The sequence below is a fragment of the Barbatula barbatula genome (assembly GCF_947034865.1).
Source record: "Barbatula barbatula genome assembly, chromosome: 16".
In the NCBI taxonomy this organism is placed as follows: Eukaryota; Metazoa; Chordata; class Actinopteri; order Cypriniformes; family Nemacheilidae; genus Barbatula; species Barbatula barbatula.
The window spans coordinates 8,222,954-8,241,986 of record NC_136779.1 but is presented as its reverse complement, the minus strand read 5'-3'; the positions used below and the strand labels follow the sequence as shown (position 1 = coordinate 8,241,986).

General features: G+C 39.1%; 3 protein-coding genes across 5 annotated transcripts; all 3 read left to right on the top strand.

Moving 5' to 3' along the window:
• The first annotated feature begins 307 nt into the window (after positions 1-307).
• On the top strand, positions 308-9,692 carry nbr1a (NBR1 autophagy cargo receptor a). Of its 2 annotated transcripts, XM_079476770.1 has the most exons (21): positions 325-538; positions 967-1,029; positions 1,169-1,187; positions 1,317-1,339; positions 1,502-1,684; positions 1,805-1,882; positions 2,899-3,113; positions 3,276-3,395; positions 3,818-4,075; positions 4,323-4,482; positions 4,574-4,822; positions 4,907-5,035; positions 5,121-5,196; positions 5,308-5,418; positions 5,595-5,768; positions 5,849-5,968; positions 6,101-6,557; positions 6,636-6,706; positions 8,139-8,205; positions 8,471-8,570; positions 8,814-9,692. In XM_079476770.1, the coding sequence occupies exons 1-21, from the start codon at positions 437-439 to the stop codon at positions 8,991-8,993; spliced, it is 2,955 nt and encodes a 984-aa protein (XP_079332896.1). In that variant the 5' UTR covers positions 325-436; the 3' UTR covers positions 8,994-9,692. The 2 variants fall into 2 exon arrangements, with proteins under 2 accessions (XP_079332897.1, XP_079332896.1); XM_079476771.1 differs by lacking the exon at positions 1,169-1,187 and having other exon boundaries at positions 308-538; positions 967-1,039.
• A 433-nt stretch (positions 9,693-10,125) lies between these two features.
• On the top strand, positions 10,126-14,814 carry tmem106a (transmembrane protein 106A). 2 transcript variants are annotated; one of them, XM_079476220.1, is made up of 9 exons: positions 10,126-10,329; positions 10,653-10,701; positions 12,014-12,188; positions 12,298-12,361; positions 12,513-12,666; positions 12,766-12,906; positions 13,002-13,045; positions 13,212-13,265; positions 13,721-14,342. In XM_079476220.1, exons 3-9 carry the CDS (start codon positions 12,065-12,067, stop codon positions 13,833-13,835), a joined length of 696 nt encoding a protein of 231 aa, XP_079332346.1. In that variant the 5' UTR covers positions 10,126-10,329; positions 10,653-10,701; positions 12,014-12,064; the 3' UTR covers positions 13,836-14,342. The 2 variants fall into 2 exon arrangements, with proteins under 2 accessions (XP_079332346.1, XP_079332345.1); XM_079476219.1 differs by lacking the exon at positions 10,653-10,701 and having other exon boundaries at positions 10,127-10,329; positions 13,721-14,814.
• A 1,452-nt stretch (positions 14,815-16,266) lies between these two features.
• On the top strand, positions 16,267-18,540 carry arl4d (ADP-ribosylation factor-like 4D). Its single transcript, XM_079476223.1, has 2 exons — positions 16,267-16,465; positions 17,259-18,540. The coding sequence occupies exon 2, from the start codon at positions 17,395-17,397 to the stop codon at positions 17,995-17,997; it is 603 nt and encodes a 200-aa protein (XP_079332349.1). The 5' UTR covers positions 16,267-16,465; positions 17,259-17,394; the 3' UTR covers positions 17,998-18,540.
• The last annotated feature ends 493 nt before the right edge of the window (positions 18,541-19,033 follow it).

Genomic DNA, 19,033 nt, shown 5'->3' with positions numbered 1-19,033 from the left:
TGGGTGAAACACACAATTGTGAATTTGATGTATATAAAACACTTGAAATATTGAATGAAATAATTAAGTACGAGTTTTTTAATAATAAAAAAATTATTTGTAACTAATTCCACCGTTTCTCTTTTAATATTTTTTTGACGTAAAACTCGTTCATATTTATATTTCAAAAGAGACAACATAATTATGGGATACATAATGCGGACATTGAGTTTAAAATCAACAACCTATTTGTGAATGAAAATAAATATTCCGACAATATTTTGTAAAGGCGTACGTAAAGATGATGTACTTCCTGTCACATGTGTTGGGGGCGTGTGCGAATCCAGCGATGTAAACAACAACGCAAAAGACAAGTCTCCCAGTATTGACAATACCACGGACATTTAGAGCATCACATCCCCGCATCAAACGGTTCATCTGACTCTGGCTGACAGCCATGAACCTCCCCGTCACTGTCAAAGTGAACTTTAGGGGCAATGTGAAGAAATTTCCCGTCTTGGACACGAACAAAGCACAGTGGGAGACTGTAGAGGCCTGGGTAAGGAGTCATTAGCCTTGCTTGGTGGCGTTTACACGGGGACGTTTACATTTCTGCTCCTGGAAGGCCGAGGTAGCCGAGGCCTACGTAAACAAACCTTTAAGTGGGGATATGAGACGTTTAAACGGACGACTTTTCAAGTCGAAACACATGATCCTATGTTAGCAGCTATGGCTTAACACATATCAATTGGATCATACCATTTATCTTACTTAATAATTACAAAACGTGTCATTTGGTTTTGACCTTTCTGTACGGTCGTAAATCAGATGACACGTTGTAAATAATAAGTAACGCCGGGAAATATTAAATGTTTACGTTGATCTAGTCTGTCAGGGTCGATGTCGTTATTCAAGACATTTGTGGGAATTTGCAGCTTATGATAGTGTTTGTTTGGCTAACAGTGCTGTTATCTTTAAAACATCTAGATTAAAACTACCTTCGGCTTGAGTCATTTCCAAGTGAAATATTTTGACGAGGACAATGAGGAGGTAAACAAGAGTTTAATTTATTTTTTATTTGAGTTAGCATATTTATACAGGTTTCATTGATTAATTCTTTAATATTTATGGTTACAATCTGATAAAAAAAGGTTCTAATAACATTGTCCTCTTAAATTTACCTTCACAGGTGTGCATAAACAGTCAAGGTTTGTATTAAATGTTAAACTATAATAAAATTATAGTATTTACTAACCAACTATGTTGTCAGTGGAATGTCACAATATGTTCATATTAAACTATAAACATTGTTTTTATTATTGATGTCAACATCACAGATGAATACACAGAGGCGTTAAAGGTATGTCTGAAAATATGCATTTTTTATATTGTGCTTTACGTGCCATAGTAGTATGAGGCAGCTTTTTTCAATTTAATATTTGGTACATCATAAATTTAATTCGTAAATAGTATTGCATTGGCGTCAAATAATATTGTGACATTCTTTAATTTTCTCATTTAGAGTTCATTCAAACAAGCCAACCAGCTACACATGAATGTGTATAAGATGAAGGGCCAGGCAGAGGGTGGTGCTGTGAAGCCAGAGCTAAAAGAACTAAAGATAGATCCCAGACCAGCTCCTCCGTATCGAGCAAGGGTCAAGATGGCAGACAAAGAAACCCAGGTGACCCCTGAACGGGAATCTGTAAGTCATTTACTTTACATTTTAAATTTTACAAATGTGACAGAGAAAATTGTAATACCTAATGTGTATTGACCAAAGATTCTTAGACTAAAATGTTAAGTTTTTGTTGTAATTAAACAGGCAGTAGTGAAAGAAAACAAAGGGATGAAAACGGAAGAGGAAGCTGTCCCAACATGGTTCAAATCTTACATGGACAGGGTATGGTACCTAAAGAATAAAAAAATTAAAATAACATTTTTCTTTGTTTTAAATAACTGGTAACGTCTTGTGTTTTGCATTGTTTTGTGAAAATGTCTCTCATGAATCTGCTCCATATGGTTTACATTTTAGATTTAGCAGACACTTTAACCAAAGCAAAGAAAACAGGAAACAATAAACGATTTGTCAAAAGGAGGCAATAAGTGCTTATACCAAGATACTAATTTTCACAAAGCCGGAAAAATACCTGTTGAGAGAGAGAAGGGATTCATTTTTGTTTCTTTGTAGAGAAGTCAATATTTACAAATCAAGTATTCATGGAAAAGATATGTTTTAAGTTGTTTTTTGAATGTTGAGAGAGATGTGGTTTACCGGGCTGCTTTTGCAAGATCGTTTCACCAGCAAGGTGTAGTGAAAAAGAATAAATGGGAAGGTGGTTTAGTCCCCTTGTGAGGGTATTGCGGGGTGCCATTCATTCACTGAGCACAAGGTTCTGGATGTGGTGTAATAGGGTGTGAAAGTATGACAGTGCAGAGCCAGCGATCGTCCTGTAGGCAAACATCAGTGAGTTAAACCTGATAGATCTCAAGGATGTTGTGTAGATGAAGAAAAGGAGTGGTTTAAGCACTGATCCCCGAGGGACCCCTGTGACCATGTGGTGAGCTGTGGACAACACTCCTATCCATGACAACCTGAAAGATCTATCAGAGAGGTAGGATTTAAATCAGAGGAAAGGGGTACCTGTGATCCCTAGCGATGATAGGGTTGCTAGCAGGATCTGATGTATCAAGCTGTTTCTTAGACGTCAGATAAGTCTAGCAGAAGTAGGACAGATGTTTTGCATTGTGCCTTAGCCAACCGCAGTGCCTCAGTGACCGACAGCAGTGGTTGCTTTTAAGCTGATTGCTGTCCAGTTTGTGATAAGTTAGGACGGTAGACACCTAGTTGAAGACAGCCTTTTAAAATTGTTGATAGTAGTCCAGTAGTTTCAGAACTGTTCTCCATCCACTTTACAGTTTAAAGACCAAGTTGTACGGGAGGTGGTGGACAGGATGTGTAGTGAGTTTTCTGGCCAGTGTTGCACACACAAAGCCCCAGATCCTCCCACAGAGGAGCCGAGCACTTCTGGCACTCAGAAAGCAACTAGTTCCACCACACAAAGGGCCTCCAGCTCAACTCCAAACTGCAGTAGCTGTAAAGGACCAGCCACTGGTGGAGGATATCAGTGCAGGTAAAAAAAAGTTCTGAGCTTTTAGAGGTTCACCTTTCGCAATATCTGCTAATAACTTTTTATACATCAATACTCAAGGATATTTAATTAACACACACAAACCAGTGAGTCACAGAATATCAATGTGTTTGAAATAAAAATGTTCTCTCATTTTATATACAGCGTTTGCCCATCTTGTATCTTATGTGAGCCGTGTAGTCATAAACACGACCCCAGCCACAACCTTAAGAGGACGAGGACTCCGTTGTCGGTCCCTGAACGTGGAGTTACTCCAGAACCCAGGCAAGCTGAAACTTTTTTTTCGTAATAAATTCTTACTTGTATATCTTCTACTAACACAGCCAACTAAAACTCTTAAAACATTTTTGTTAATTGAAATGAAAAAAAAATCAAGAACATTTTGAGAAACTTAAACTAAATGAAAATCGAAGAGTTGCCTCAGCAAAAAATGTAAATACGTTTACGTTAAGGCACTTAAATTATTAACTAAAAATAAATGGGTACTAAACTAAAAACTGAAATTAAACGTATGTAGCAACATAGAAAATAAAGAAGTATATTGAAATAGCAATTTTTTATATAAATTTAATGTGAAAACCAAAAATATAAAACTGAAAACAAGACTAGCATTGTTGTGGTTATTTTTAGTCTAGTGTATTCAGATATGTTCCCAATTTAATTTGCATTCATTTTGTCTCATCCAGGTTTCTGAGGCGGGGTGACCGGACAGTGCGTAAAGCCGAGAGGCAGCGGCTAAAAGCTGAGAGGAGGCAGTTGAAGGCAGAGGTGAAGGAGATCAAGAAGAAGCTGAGGCTAGAGAAGAGAGGTCTGCTGTGGAGTGGAGCCTCCAACGGGACCGGCACCTCAGGCCTTGCCCCCGCTCCTGCTCCCGCCCTGCCTCTGGGCCCAGGACCAGCCCCAGCTTCGACCCTGTGCCCAGACCCTCAAACTTCCAGTCCAGAGTAAGGGCCACACTGAGAGGGGTGAGGGCTGGGTGACCTACCTACCCAGCCCAGAACAATCATTATCAAGATTATCACATTGTCTGTTATAGTTGAGTTATCGCTGGCAAGTGGATGGAACTACCTCAAATACACCTGCTGCCTTTATGTATTACGTCCTTTTTTACCTTTTTTTGATATGAGCTACAAGGAAAAGACAGACGCTAAAACAAAGCTGTTCTGACGATCCTCTGTGCACTCAAACCAGGGGTCCCAAGGTCTCCTGCTCCACCTTGGTGCCCACAATGACTGCCTTGTTTCTGGATGAGAATCTACCAGATGGCACTTGTCTGGAGCCGGGCACCAAGTTCATCAAGTACTGGAAGATGAAGAACACTGGTAACATCAGCTGGACCTCGGATACCAAGGTACTTAAAGCAAACAGACATTTTGTAAACGGAATATGTTCTGTTAACAGGAAAAATGTTTGCATGTCTAATTGTGAGTTTCTCTTTGTAGTTAAAGTTTATGTGGGGGAACCTGACCCTGGGATCAAGAGAACAGAAAGAGGTTGCGGTGCCCTTTCTGCAGCCGGGGCAGGTCGGTGTGGTGAGCGTGACATTTGTGGCGCCCCTACTGGAAGGCACCTACACTTCTCATTGGCGCCTGGCACACTGCGGGGTGCAGTTCGGACCGAGAGTGTGGTGTAGCATTGTAGTGGTGCCAAGCTCAGGGCAGAAACTTGGCTCCTACTGCAGTAAATCACTGGTGAGGCCAATGTTCCCAAATATTGACATTCAAGTGTTGCCTTATTTTCAATCAATGGAATGTTACAACATAATATTTATTTAGAGGGCTGATGTCTGTTTAATGGGCAAAGAGGGGGTGTTCTGGTCGGGCACCAGAGACTGTGATGCTCAAGTGTCTACCAGTTGCAGGAGAGAATACTACATCCCCTCTGTAGATTTACTAACAGCACAGGTGAGTATAACTGGGAACGACGATATGTCCTCTTTACTGTTGTGTAATGTGTTTGTTCGCTGATGCCTATATTCTCGTTATTTAGGATCTTTTGTCCTTTGAGCTGCTGGATATAAATATTGTGCAAGAATTGGAGAAAGTCCCAGCCAACACTCCAGTCGGTAAGGCCTCATTTCAGTCGAATTATGTAACAGACCCTCAGGGTCTATTCAATGTCATGTGAATAATATTAGACTAGCCTGGTTTTACAACCAATTGTGTAACTTTTCCAGATATGACCCCCTGCGTATCTCCTCCCACTCATCGCGAATCCTCGCTGGGAAAGCACGGGACGGGACTCAGCAAAGTCAAAGCTGGACGTTCAGGCTGGAAGAAGACTCAAGGTTAGACTTGAAACATAATCAGGACTAGTCATTAGAATTAGGATTCACCAATCAGTAGTTGATATAATAATCATATATATTATTTCTCAATATTTTATATTGCAGTAAAATCACAGTTCTATGTCTATGTAAAGCTTGCTGATAGATAATGTTTTGATGAACTTCTATTTTTTTAGTGTCGCAGCCTCAGAGACAAAATGATCTGGACATCCCAGCCAATGAGGATGGTGATGAAGACATCAGCGGTACGCAGTTTGTCTGCGAGACTGTGATTCGTTCGCTCACCCTAGAGGAAGAGCCAGAACGCAAGCCTTCGCGCAGGGCACGCCCCAACCTGAGCAGGACTAACCGTGAGCTTCCGTTTGTTGCATTAAAAAGTTCTGTCATATGTCTTTATAATATTTTAATTATGTCGCTATTTATTTTACAGTTTGTGACACTATTCGTGCTCAGGATAGATTGTTACTGATGAAGAACAATAAACTTTTGCAAGTCATAAACAGACCCCCTATACCAAAGCCAATCATAACACAGGAACCAGTCATGCCAGGTAATGCACAATATTTGTAGAAATCACCATATTTGTTTTTCATGTTTCACCATGCTGCATGTCTCTTGCAATTGTTCTTAGTCTTGCTAAAACAAATTGTATTTTAATTCAAACATTTGATTACTACCACAGTCTTTTCAGAGGCTTTGATTGGCTCAAATGAAAACATATACACTGATCCAGCTGCACAGGAAGAGAACGAAGAGGAAGTGGAGCAAAAGGCACATGGAAACGGTCACGAGAAAGAGGAAGAAGCAGGAGAGTGGGACGAGGTGAGCAGCCAGGTGTCCTCTGCCTCATCAGAGGACAACATTGTCATCCTGCCTGACTGCTTCGATACTTCCAGGCCCCTGGGAGATTCAATGTATAGCTCAGCAATGTCCCAGCCTGCAGCCCCTCCCACCACCGAACCATCTGCACAGCAAATCCAGAGAAGTTTTGGAGAGATTGAGGAGACCACCCCTGCCCCAGCTCTTCAAAACAGCCTAAATAAGATGCTCTGCACCTCTGAAATACTGGAGACCCCCTCTCTAATTCCAGAGATGGTGCCTCCACCCATAACCCTGTCACCATCCCTTCGAACTCATAGGTAAAAAAGAGAACTTGCTATTTTTTGTGTTTGATAATGTAGTGTCTTTGTTTAAATATATTCATGATTCTTTTGTAGATCGGTAAGATCTCATGATCTTGAACCAGGGACCTCTGAAGAGAACACATGCAAGCCTGAAGACTCAGATGGTGCGTTGTCAGTCATATAGAGTCTTTTAAACTCAATCATACAAACTACCTACAGTGCATCCGGAAAGTATTCACAGCACTTCACTTTTTCCACATTTTGTCATGTTACAGCCTTATTCCAAAATGGATTCACTTCATTTTCCTCAATTCTACAAACAATACACCATAATAACAATGTGAAAAAAGTTTGTTTGAAATCTCATTTATTAAAAATAAAGCAAGCACATGTGCATATGTAGTCACAGCCTTTGCTCAATACTTTGTTGAAGCACCTTTGACACCAATTACAGCCTCAAGCCTCGAGTATGATGCTACAAGCTTGTCACACCCATTTGTGAGCGGTTTCTCCCATTCGTATATATCCCATAGTCTCCCAGTTCCTGCCGCTGAAAAACTTCCCCACAGCATGATGCTGCCACCACCACCACGCTTCACTGTAGGGATGGTATTGGCCAAGTAATGAGCGGTGCCTGGTTTCCTCCATACATGACGCTTGCCATTCAGGCCGAAGAGTTCAATTTTTGTTTCATCAGACCAGAGTATTTGGTTTCTGATTGATCGGTGTGCTGCAAGGATGGTTCTTCTGGAAGGTTCTCCTCGCTCCACAGAGACATGCTGGAGCTCTGTCAGGGTGACCATCGGGTTCTTGGTCACCTCCCTGACTTGAGCCCTTCTCCCCGATCACTCAGTTTGGCCGGGCGGGCAGCTCTAGGAAGAGTCCTGATGGTTCCAAACTTACGGATGATGGAGGCCACTGTGCTCATTGGGATCTTCAACAATGCTGCAGAAATCTTTCTGTACCCTTCCCCAGATCTGTGCGTTGATACAATCCTGTCTCGGCGGTCAACAGACGATTCCTTAGATTTCATGGCTTGGTTTGTGCTCTGGCATGCACTGTTAACTGTGGGACCTTATCTAGACAGGTGTGTGCCTTTCCAAATCATGTCCAATCAACTGAATTTACCACAGGTGGACTCCAATCAAGTTCAAGGAAGATCAGTGGAAACAGGATGCACCTGAGCTAAATTTTTTGTGTCATGGCAAAGGTTGTGAATACTTATGTACGTGTGCTTTTTTCGTTTTTTGCAAAGATTTCAAACAAACCTCTTTCACGTTGTCATTATGGGGTATTGTTTGTAGAATTTTTTAGGAAAATAATGAATTCAATCCGTTTTGGAATAAGGCTGTAACATGACAAAATGTAGAACAAGTGAAGCGCTTTGAATAATTCCCGGATGCACTGTATAAACATTCCTTATTGACTATAAAACTGTATTTTGTTTATTTTATTTCCTTATGACAAAAAGATGAAGGTCACTGTTATATTTTTGCTCTCATTTGATGCTTGTCAAGTGTTGGGTTTGACGCTGGTGACATATCATGTGTGATATTTTGTGTGATGTTTCTAAATTATGTGTCTGCTTTACCTCAGCTTGCAAATCGGCTCATTCAGAGGCCCCTGTTAGTGCCTTTGAGACCTGCAGCTCCCAGGAACTCAGGTAAAACCATAGGAGTCCCTTTTGGACTTTCAAACATTACAGATATAACACAATTTGATTATTAAAGTAATAATGTTGAAAATGATCTTGTATGTCTGCAACCACAGAGGAAGTGGCTCTGCAGACATTGTTTCACTTTTGTCAAGGTGCAGTTAGAATAAAACCCTTTTTGACACGCCCTTTAACTTATATTTAACAGTGTGGCCAAGTAAAAACCCTTTGTTACCACAGAACCCCTACGACACATGCTTTTGTTCTTCCGCAGGGTGCATCACAGTGGTCTGACAGAGGGTCTGGTTAAGGGAGCACTCTCTGTGGCCGCTTCTGCGTATAAAGCACTCTTCACAGGCCAGAGCACATCTCAGGTGCGTTTTCAAATGAAGAGAAACTTCATGGCAACTACATGTTGAGCATCATTCAAAAGTTATCTAAAGTGAATTATAGTGTAGTTTGTGTTTGTTGAGAGTCGAACCACTATAGCTACAGAAACACAATCCCTGTACAATGATTTGTGTAGTAAATTTTGGATTTTCCTACGTATTCCTCATCATTGAACTTTGCACATAAAGAACTTTGATAATACTCACAATAGTTAACTTTTCTTTCAGCGGCCTGCCGTTGACCCAGACTGTGAGGATGCCTCCTTGATGGCGGTATTACAAGAGATGGGCTTCAGTAATCAGCTGCTCAATCAGAGGTTGCTAAGAAAGCATCACTACAATTTGCTCGATGTTGTCAACGAGCTGGTGCAGTTGACTGACAGCGAATGGCACATCTCAAGACACTAGGAAGCACCGTGGCGACCTCAATGAGTATAACATGAAGTATAAGAATTGTAAATGATTTCATCATTTTGCAGCATTCTGTGCAAGAGTGGGCTGGTGTTAAACGCTTCTGATGTTCTTTGTTAGAGAAATAGTTTGGACTCTTCAAAAGGGCCTGCTGATAATAGCTGCAATGATGCAATTACTTGATTGTATACTTTTAGTTTAATGTTTATAAGGCGTTATGAATGGGGTAACCGCATATGTTTTTAGCAGTCTTTATGCTATCTTCAATCTGTGTGTATGTGCCCTACTAACATGTATAAACTTCTCTTCTTAGAAAGGCTTCAGGTATCTTTTGTACTGCTTGATAAGAAGAGCATTATTTGAGACTATATCCCGAGGGTTTCGGTTTGTTTGGATACTTTTAGGATTGCCTGTGTTGATTTGTTGTCACAGTGACCTCTATATTTGTATAACTTATTTTCGATGACACTAATTCATGTCACTTTAAGGTTGGGCTACTACATTATAGGAATGTGTGCAATGAGTTTCTTCAGTCACGCGTAACCAAACCAGTCATTGATTGGTTCAAATGTTTGCTAGGAACAGGTTTTTGGTCATATTGTTATTTTCATGTGCTACCAATGTATTACTGTAAGCTGAAGGCTTATTAACATGGCTTTTGGTGTCCAACACCGTGAATAAAAACATTCCATATTACCATTTGTTGGATTGTATTGTTTGCCAATGAAGTGATAGCTTTCAGTTAAAAAGTGTGTTGAAGAATTTGCTTATGCAGCACAATGAATCTCTTGGTTTTGTGCAGTTTGGCACACACAGCAGAAGTACAAAAGTACACACATCTGAACTGCTGAAACAATGAAAGTTGTGGTTAAAAATGTTTTTCCTGTAGTCAGATAGACAGGAACTGGGCACATATCTAAGACATTTGACTTTCATTTAATGAATACCAAAGCCAGTATGGTTGCAACGTGAGCATATTATTTACATAAACATATGCACCTACTTGTACCTTACGTATGATTACTTAGAAACAAGGGGGCTCGCAAATTTGTATGTTTAACTATAGGCCTACAATTAAAAAACTTTCGTCCCACCAAACAGTTAATACAAGATCAAAACTGATCTTTGAGGGTTATCAAGCAGTATCCACTATGACCACAGAGCGGCGACACCACACAGCTGAGGATCTAAGAGGGAAGTGACTGCGCGCACGAAAAGTTCATTTTGTCTTCAAGGAAAGTGGCGTGCTGTGTTTTTTGACAACACGAGTGACACTGGTCGACAGGAAAAATTAAGACAAAATATCAAGACAAAATGTTTCGCTGAGTTCACGGTAGGTCCGAGAACGCCATGTTTACGTTCGACACGAACGCATTTGGTAATGTTTTGATGAAGGATACTGTTTTACATGTCATGTGGTTTAAAACATTCATCGTCATGGCGTTGTTGTGAGGTTGTCATATTTCATCATGTTATGGTTGTGTAAAGTCTTCTTAAACTGTGCTAGGTCCTTTAAACCGTTTGCTTGTGACTCAAAACGAAATTAACGTTAATTAAATGTCCGCAAAAGCGTTCGTATTCACATCATAAAATACGCGCGTGACACCTCATGCTGTCTGGGGAGTTCATTCCCTTATCTGTTGTGCATTTTTACAGATTTTAAAGTTTGCACCGTCGACACCACAACTGATGTACTATATCTGAGGTAACGAGGAAATTATAATGTCTTAAACTAATGGTTAATTGGGAATTGTAATGGTTTTTCAATGCGTATAATGGTGTGTGTCTACTGGTAATGTGTTGGCTTGTATTACTAGAATGTTATGGTGAATGGAAAGCATTAAAACAGATACACCTATTTCATCCTACTGGTATCATAACCTGGTTCAACATTAGGAATTTTGTTATGGTTTCAACGGTATGCCAGCTGATGGTTCATAATGGAAACCATTAGAATTTTTGTTTTTGCTTTTTGCAGGTGTACTACAGGTACTAAAGAAATATTTAAAGCGATACTATACCCAAGAATGAAAATTCTGTCGTCATTAGTCATCCCCGAGTTGATCAAAACCTGTATACATTTATTTGTTCTGATAAATACAAGGAAAGATATTTTGAAAAATGTTAGCAACTGACATACCATGGTAGGAATTGGAATACCAATAGACAAATGTGATCTTTTTTTGTTCTGTTGAACACAAAATAAGACATTTTGAAGAACTGAGGACAGCAAATAGTTAACGATTCGATTCACAATAGATTCTTGATGTACTGCATATTTAAGATGTCATCGTGTCACGTTTGTGCTCAGAGTCAGACTCGTGTTGGTACGACTGTTAGAACTGTCACATATTGTATTTTAATACATCCGAGAGCCCAGTAAAACCATTCTCATTGACGTATTCTGCTGTCAGACATTATTTAAAACAATTACATAATAGTTATTAACCCCGACTCATTAGTGCTGTATGTTAAAGGACAGTCACTTCCACTCATTGTCACATCATATGAAAAAATCTTCATAAAAGTACATTAAAAGAGCGGTTATTTTACCTGTATTAGTCCAGTGCAGAGCACCCAACGTGCCCGTCTGGCTAACAAACTGTGCCCTGGGGCCAGTTTTCTCCAAGGGCCCCCTCCCACAATTTTCTGTTCTTTTCCTTAGCTGCGCGTTATTATATTTATTAAAAAATATTTGTACAATCGGTGAATCGATACGAATCTTATATATATTTGTTTTCATGTGGTTACTGTACATACAGAAGTAACATTTAGCAGTTCAGTTTTGTCATTCAAATTATTTAACTTCAGATTTTTATTATGCTCTAAATTCTTTGGATTTTTATTGTTTTGGAGTTTACTGTTCTTTGGGGACATATAAGTCCTTTATTGTAGTTTTACAGTGCATCAGATGTTTTGGAGACTGGCTCATCACAGTAATGTTTAGCTAGAATAATACAAGCGTTGTCATTTAAGTATACATGTTGATTTACTCTTTAATCCTGTAACTACAACAGATTTATTGGATTTGGTCACATAAGGCCCAACGTCATTCTGAAAACACCATTATGACCCAGAATAAATTTGGAGATACAAGGAGGCTTTCTAAATTGCCAGATTATGGCAGTGTTAACGGGGATGGACAGTCGGATCGATGCCCTACCTGCCATGGCACCGGACGCATACCAAGAGGCAAATTTCGTTGACTGCTGACAAACTATTTTTAGCATATTTCATTGGCAGCTTTGGATCTTCAACACAACGTCTTATATCCTTATTTTTTTACCTTTGACATCTCCAGGTCAGGAGAATCAACTCGTGGCAGTCATTCCTTGCAGTGATCAAAGACTGAAACCTCACCACACGTGAGTATCACTCTGATAAGTATGCTGATGCAATGTCTTCTCTCACAAGGATCAATAAAGTAGGCTTTGTTACACATAAAGCGTAAAATTAAACTATTGCCAGTTTATTTTACAGTCAGATGTGTGTATGACTAGGTGTAATGCCCCACAGGAAACTGTATGTGTGCATATCAGTGGGACTTTGCCTCCTGATCTGCTCGCTGACCCTCTTTTTCCTGTTTCCACGGAGCGTGGACATGTCAACCGTGGAATTACAGTCATCTATGGTCTATTTCACTCCAGGTGCAGTTAAAATGGTGGTCACGGTAAGTGTGCTTAAGCATTGATCACACTTTAAGACTTGCTTTTTGTGGAGCATACATTTCTAAACTTTGCATTCTTCTGTTAATATTATCTGTTTTTAGAACAAACTGAACATCACCAATCATAACTTTGTTAGCATTCAAGCAGACGATCTTAATGTGCAAGCACTGATTTTAGAGACGGTGGTTGGCAAGACTAAGTTCATAAATGTTACAGGAGTGCCTCCTCGATCACGTAAGACGGTAAATGTTATTTAAGCTCATTGTTGTATGAATTGTGTTTCTAGTTTTAAAATATTCTCAATTAATATTGCTTAACTTAATTTGACCTTTCACAGATCACAGTTGTATCAGACATTGTTATTGATGACCTAGGCCTTAAGTAAGTAAAGCTATTGCTTAAATCAATATGTAGTGTCTATATGTGAATTAAATATTGTGTTCTGTTTCCCAGCACTTTAAGTATAGACATAATGTCCCCTTTTTATTGTATTAAATGTATATAGAAACTTTCAGTAATGCCATTAATCTTCCCATATCTTTAACAGCAATTACTGCAAATCACATGCCATTCAGATTCACACCTTATTCTTGCATTTGCAGTAAGTATTCACATTTTTCTCAAGAAAGTATGCTGCAACATCCCACAAACAAAATATTTGGATTATCCTAGTCCTACTAAGCCAATCTTTAATATTACTTTAGCTCATTGAATGTTAGGATGTTGTCAGCTTTGATTGCTGTTAAATCTTAAAGGAAATGTATTTAACCTAAATAGTAAATGTAAACATTCCTTTAATTAAGATGTCATGTTTCTTACTGCATAGTGACACCTAATGAATCCTATTCCAGACAAGCTGTTTCTGAAGTGGACAGTAAATTGCAGTCAGTTACTGGCAGTAGAGGAAGATTGTTTTATGTTTTTGGTGTTCTCATAGACTTTGACTTGACTGTATTATATTTTAAGGTGTTTAAAACACAACTCTAATGGAATCCTAAAAAAATCATAATTTTATATTCTTTTCTCAGATAATCATTAACCCTTTTTGTTCTACAGATTGACTATCAACGTCTCCTACTTGTCCCATTCAGAACAGATGTCTACAGATGCCTATGAATATATTGACTGTGGAGTTAATTCAACCATTCCTCATACCATCCCTCTGCTTTGAGACAATGCCCAAGTTTATCCATGAATGCAGATGCCAAAAAGATCAAACAAAAGTTTACCTGCTTTAACAGGGATTGTCAATTTATTCCACAATTTACTGCGGTTGTGCCTTCAAGTAGGGTGTTGACTTATATTGACAGTAATATATGAGATCATACTGTATACAGTAAATGTCACTGGAACTATGAATGTATTCTGAAAATTTCGTGATTTAGTGTATACATTATACAAACTTTTTAATCACATTAAAATTTTTATTTTTTTGAGATAAAGGAATTGTTAATGCAAACTATTTTAATTAGGACTACAAAGCGTAAAACAGATCTATGTTGATTTATGATTAAACACAGTGACCCATTACATAAACCACCTTAAGTGTAGTTTTTCCCTTAAGTGTGCCCTTAAATATACCATTCTCTTATTGTCTTTGGACAAGGGAAATCACTCCTTAACTATCTTTCTTAGAGAAAAAACTTAAGGTGCTTTATGCAACCCGGCCCTCTTTATTTGTGAAGTTGCTCAGTGGTCTTGCCCTCCTCTTCACCATTGCTGGGAGTACTGCAGGGACTGGATCAAATGAAACACACACCTCATTTAGATGTCCTCTTTCTAAACTATTTAAACTATTCACTGCACTATTATGCATTGGAGTATACAGCAGTTGGACAAAATAGTATTCGCCATAAAGTATTCATTCAAATGTGATGTGTGAAATAACACAAAAGAGCACAAAATGACTTCGGTCCAACAGCTATATCGTTTGAATCATGTTTGATCTACAGTACTAAAGGTTAAACATGTTTCAATGGAAATGTTGAGGGATGTACTCACCGAGTATCTCACGTTACTCTTGGCCAAGGTTTCCTCGTTGGCAGGTTGACACTTGCAAATGCATTTCTTGTCAACCTCTATGGAAAACAAATAATCTGTATACATGTTCGGTTACTTCTGTATACATGTTTTTGCTAAAGGTCTCGTACAACAATGTGCACAAAGTTACAGTGAACATGTGTGACCTTTTATGCAAGCATTACCCAGAGACTCGGATCCTGCAGATGCACTGAGCGTGACGCTCTTGCCTTTCATCTCATCCTACAGTACAACGAAAGATTATGCCTTAATTGATTCACTATATATATATATGTGAATGAAAAATACATCTGTTATATATATATATATATATATATATATATCTGTACAGGTGTTAACAAGCCCACCTGTTTGGGTCTAGCAGATAATCTGCGATCCAGCACTTGCTGACGTCGACGGGCCTCCCAGTGCATTGCTGACATAGTACACCACCTGTAAAAGAGACGGAGTTATATGACCAAAGTCAACGTGAAGAAACGTGACACTGTTTCCTGATTACCGTAATTCAAAACTACATGCTGAGATGTTTCCTTTGTCACGACACTCAGAAAGAAATAAACACTGAAGTGATTTCCGAGCTCATAAACGCTGACAGATTACACGACAACGAAGATTTATCAGTATGATCGCCTCAATTACACAATTACTTTTGTGATAATAAGGTGACAGTTTAGTTGAGTAATGACATTAAGTCCTATAACGTGCTCACACTCCTGAACAACCCGAGTTTGGACCAGCGTCAGACCTCTAATAGATTACAAACTATGTCCTAGAATAACATTAAACAACAAACGGTAGTCGAATCAACTAACCTCACAACAAAAGTGCATTCAAACTGACAAAAGCAATAGAAACCATTTACCAAGTTAGCGGTCCTGTGAAAAATATCGTATCCTCTTCTGACAGCACTCTGCCTTTCGGACGTGTTGATGCCTAGACCGATAGATGGTTTCCTAGCAACTATTTATCCAAACACCAAAATGTCGTCAGACACTTTACATGCAGTGCCTGTTACGTCATATCACTTATTAATATATAATATGTATACTATTCTATAGTAAAATATATAAAATGTTTGTGAACTGACTTTCGGTTTGAAGCTAGAGAAGGTCTCAAGAAGGTCATCACTTCGTCGTTTTTTATTATTAATGCATTTTATTAATACCAATTAATACTAAATACATCAAATGTATATATTACATATGTACATTTTATTTGTATTATCTATTTTACATTGCATTACACAATTTATATATGCTTTACATTATGCCTGCATGCCCGGCATTTTAATGAACTTTTATATTTGTGTTCATAATAATATGACTTTATTTATTGCTGCACAAAATAAATGACCGTGTTCTTAGGGGACCACAGTGGTGTCTAAAATAGGAAATGAAAATACTGGACGTGTACAGGAACATGGCAGTTTCGATGCCCCAGGGTCGCCACGGAGCGGTGCTGTTTCGGTACGAAACGACATTGGAGACACCGCGTGCGAGCTGCTGAACAATCAAACGCTAGAGGGAGTCGCGAGAAAAGAATCGGGGTCGTATCGTGTGGGTGACGTCACATGCGGGATTGTCGTTCGAGATCTTGTGCGCTCACTCAGCTCCACTTTCATCTCTCTCGGGTCGCTGGAATCGGAGGGGAGATAGACTCTGGAAAATGATCATTGTTTTTAGTCGCTTGGATAAACTGGACGTTGGTGTTTTTACTGTGAGAAATGGAGAAGTTGCCCGTGACGAGATAAACACATTTTAGGTAAGTGAAGAAAATGTTCAGAAAGATTAAATAGCATCGACTCCGAGCACTGCGGTTTTCTATCTCAAGGTGTCCCATACATTTGCGCGACAAGCTCGCCGTGCCGTCTTTAATACGGTTTTAAACTTTATTAATCTGAGTATTCTGTTTTTATACTTTTGTCTCTATTAGCAATTTAATGTAGCATTAAACTTTACCTTCATGATTTATATGCTATTGATGTTTCATGGCTGTATAGTACATTGCGGTGTGTTAAAATGTTTTTTATTCGGTATAAGGAAAGATTCCCTGCAGAAATCAGATTACAAGAAAAATGTATTGTTGATGTCTGCATTCAAAGAACAGATAAAACAAAGATAACAAAGATAAAGTCGTCTTATTTAGAAGTTTATTTCTGTTAAGGCTCTTTAAGAGGATTATGTGCATCAAATAGACATAGAGAGCAGCCACTACGTACATTACACACTGAAAATATTACCTACAATTAAACAGTTTTATTTTTTGTAAAGATGTGATTTGATACCAAATGGAAACAGGGTAGAACTTGTCTATTTATCATTGAATAAATTACGAATATAATACAGACTTTTCCTGTTTTAAGTATATATCAATGTAAATATGTTTTATAGTAGTTGCTAAGACCTTATAAAGTGTGATGTAGATTTTGAATGTCTTTGTTTTCCGTCCTCACATTTTCTCACTTGGTGGATGAATCGTCACAACCCTTTGCAGAGTTGTAAATAGCTCCCATATCTGTGGTGATAATCAGCATTTGTTTTTATTCTTTCACTAGGTTCAGCACGGTGTCTCCATTTATACAGCACCTCCGTCTGCCTGCAGTACCTTTGAAGTAGGTGCAAATGCCAAACAATTAAAGCAACATAGACAAATCTGCTGCTCTTTACAAGAGGGTGAGAAACCAAGTTGCCATGGGAAACCAGTTAACCGAGATTGCCCCCAACACTCCGTTCCTGCCTAACTTCCAGTCCCTGCACATTGTGGTCATTGGTCTGGACTCTGCTGGTAAAACTTCGCTTCTCTACAGACTGAAGCTTAAGGAATTTGTCGAAACTATCCCAACAAAGGGATTTAACACTGAGAAGATCAAAGTTCCGGTCGGCAACGGCCGTGCCATGACCTTCCAGGTGTGGGACGTAGGTGGTCAGGAAAAACTTCGGCCACTGTGGAAATCCTACACACGGCGCACGGACGGCATGGTTTTTGTTGTGGACTCCACGGAGGTGGAACGTATGGAGGAGGCTAAAGTGGAATTACACAAGATCACACGTACGTCAGAGAATCAAGGAGTGCCAGTGCTGATATTGGCCAATAAACAGGACGTTCCAGTTGCACTGGGTGTTTCTGACGTGGCAAAGGTTTTGGCTGTGCACGAACTGAGCTCATCCACCCTACACCACGTAGAGGGATGCAGCGCAGTCGATGGGCAGGGGCTACAAATGGGTTTGGAAAAACTGTACGAAATGATCATCAAAAGAAAGAAAATGTTGAAGAACAGCAAAAAGAAAAGATGAGCAAAGGAGGACATGGTTGTTTTACTGTGAAGCTCCTCAGTGGATCCTGTATTGTCGTATGATTTTGCAGCGGATCCCTGAATGAAGGAAATGCTCCAGATGGCCCAGTGGTCGGGAGAAAACAGATTTGACCTATACAGTATGTGTCACACAGTATTGAACTGCTTACTTCCATGCCTAACAATTGCAGCTACCCTTTGTAATCAAGGAATATGTGATAGCATTGAGGCTGTATTATCAAAAGAATCAAGCCTGCGTCCTTGCCTTTTTCGTAGTTTCTTTATGCAAGAAAGAGACTTTGCAAGTCATTTATTTTCTCATACGTTAAATTGTCCGTCAGTGCCGGTATAATAAATGGGCCATTAAACATGTTCACAGTATAGTAGCTGTGAAACTGAAGTCTTAGGAGAATTACTTAGGTTCTCTATTCACATTTGTAAGATCTGAGTTTTAATTTCAACCTTTTTGTTTTTAAATGCTTGTAAATAGTTTTTGTAATGCTGTAGAATTGATAATAAATTATAGATGTCTTTTAGACAATTTATCCTTTAGAAAGCATATTTTTTTGGGGGGGGGGGGGGGTGGGGGGCGGTTGCTGAAATGAATGATAAATGCTGGACAAAAAAAGGATGCGTGGACAGTCTGAGCAAAACTTAATTCATTAATATGGGAATCGTAAGCTTCAAACTGTGGATCTACTATACTACTATTGAGCACATCTTCGATTTTACATGCTGCGCTATAAAACTGATTAAGGCTATAGGTAATTAGCTCTATTTAAAGAAACTGTGCTAGACTTTATATTATCATATTTTATTCTACCACCACCATTATAATAGATTATAGGGTTTCAATTCCCTGTGACACAACAGAAAATAACCCCTGTTAAACTATTAATAGAACAGCCGCTCATGACGATCTCATTGGTGTTCGGGGAGAGCATCCCACAGGAAATGCATCAATACTGAAAGAACGTTTTCGATGTAACTATGGTGTTTTAGCATAATGCATCATGAACCCGATATTAGACACGGAG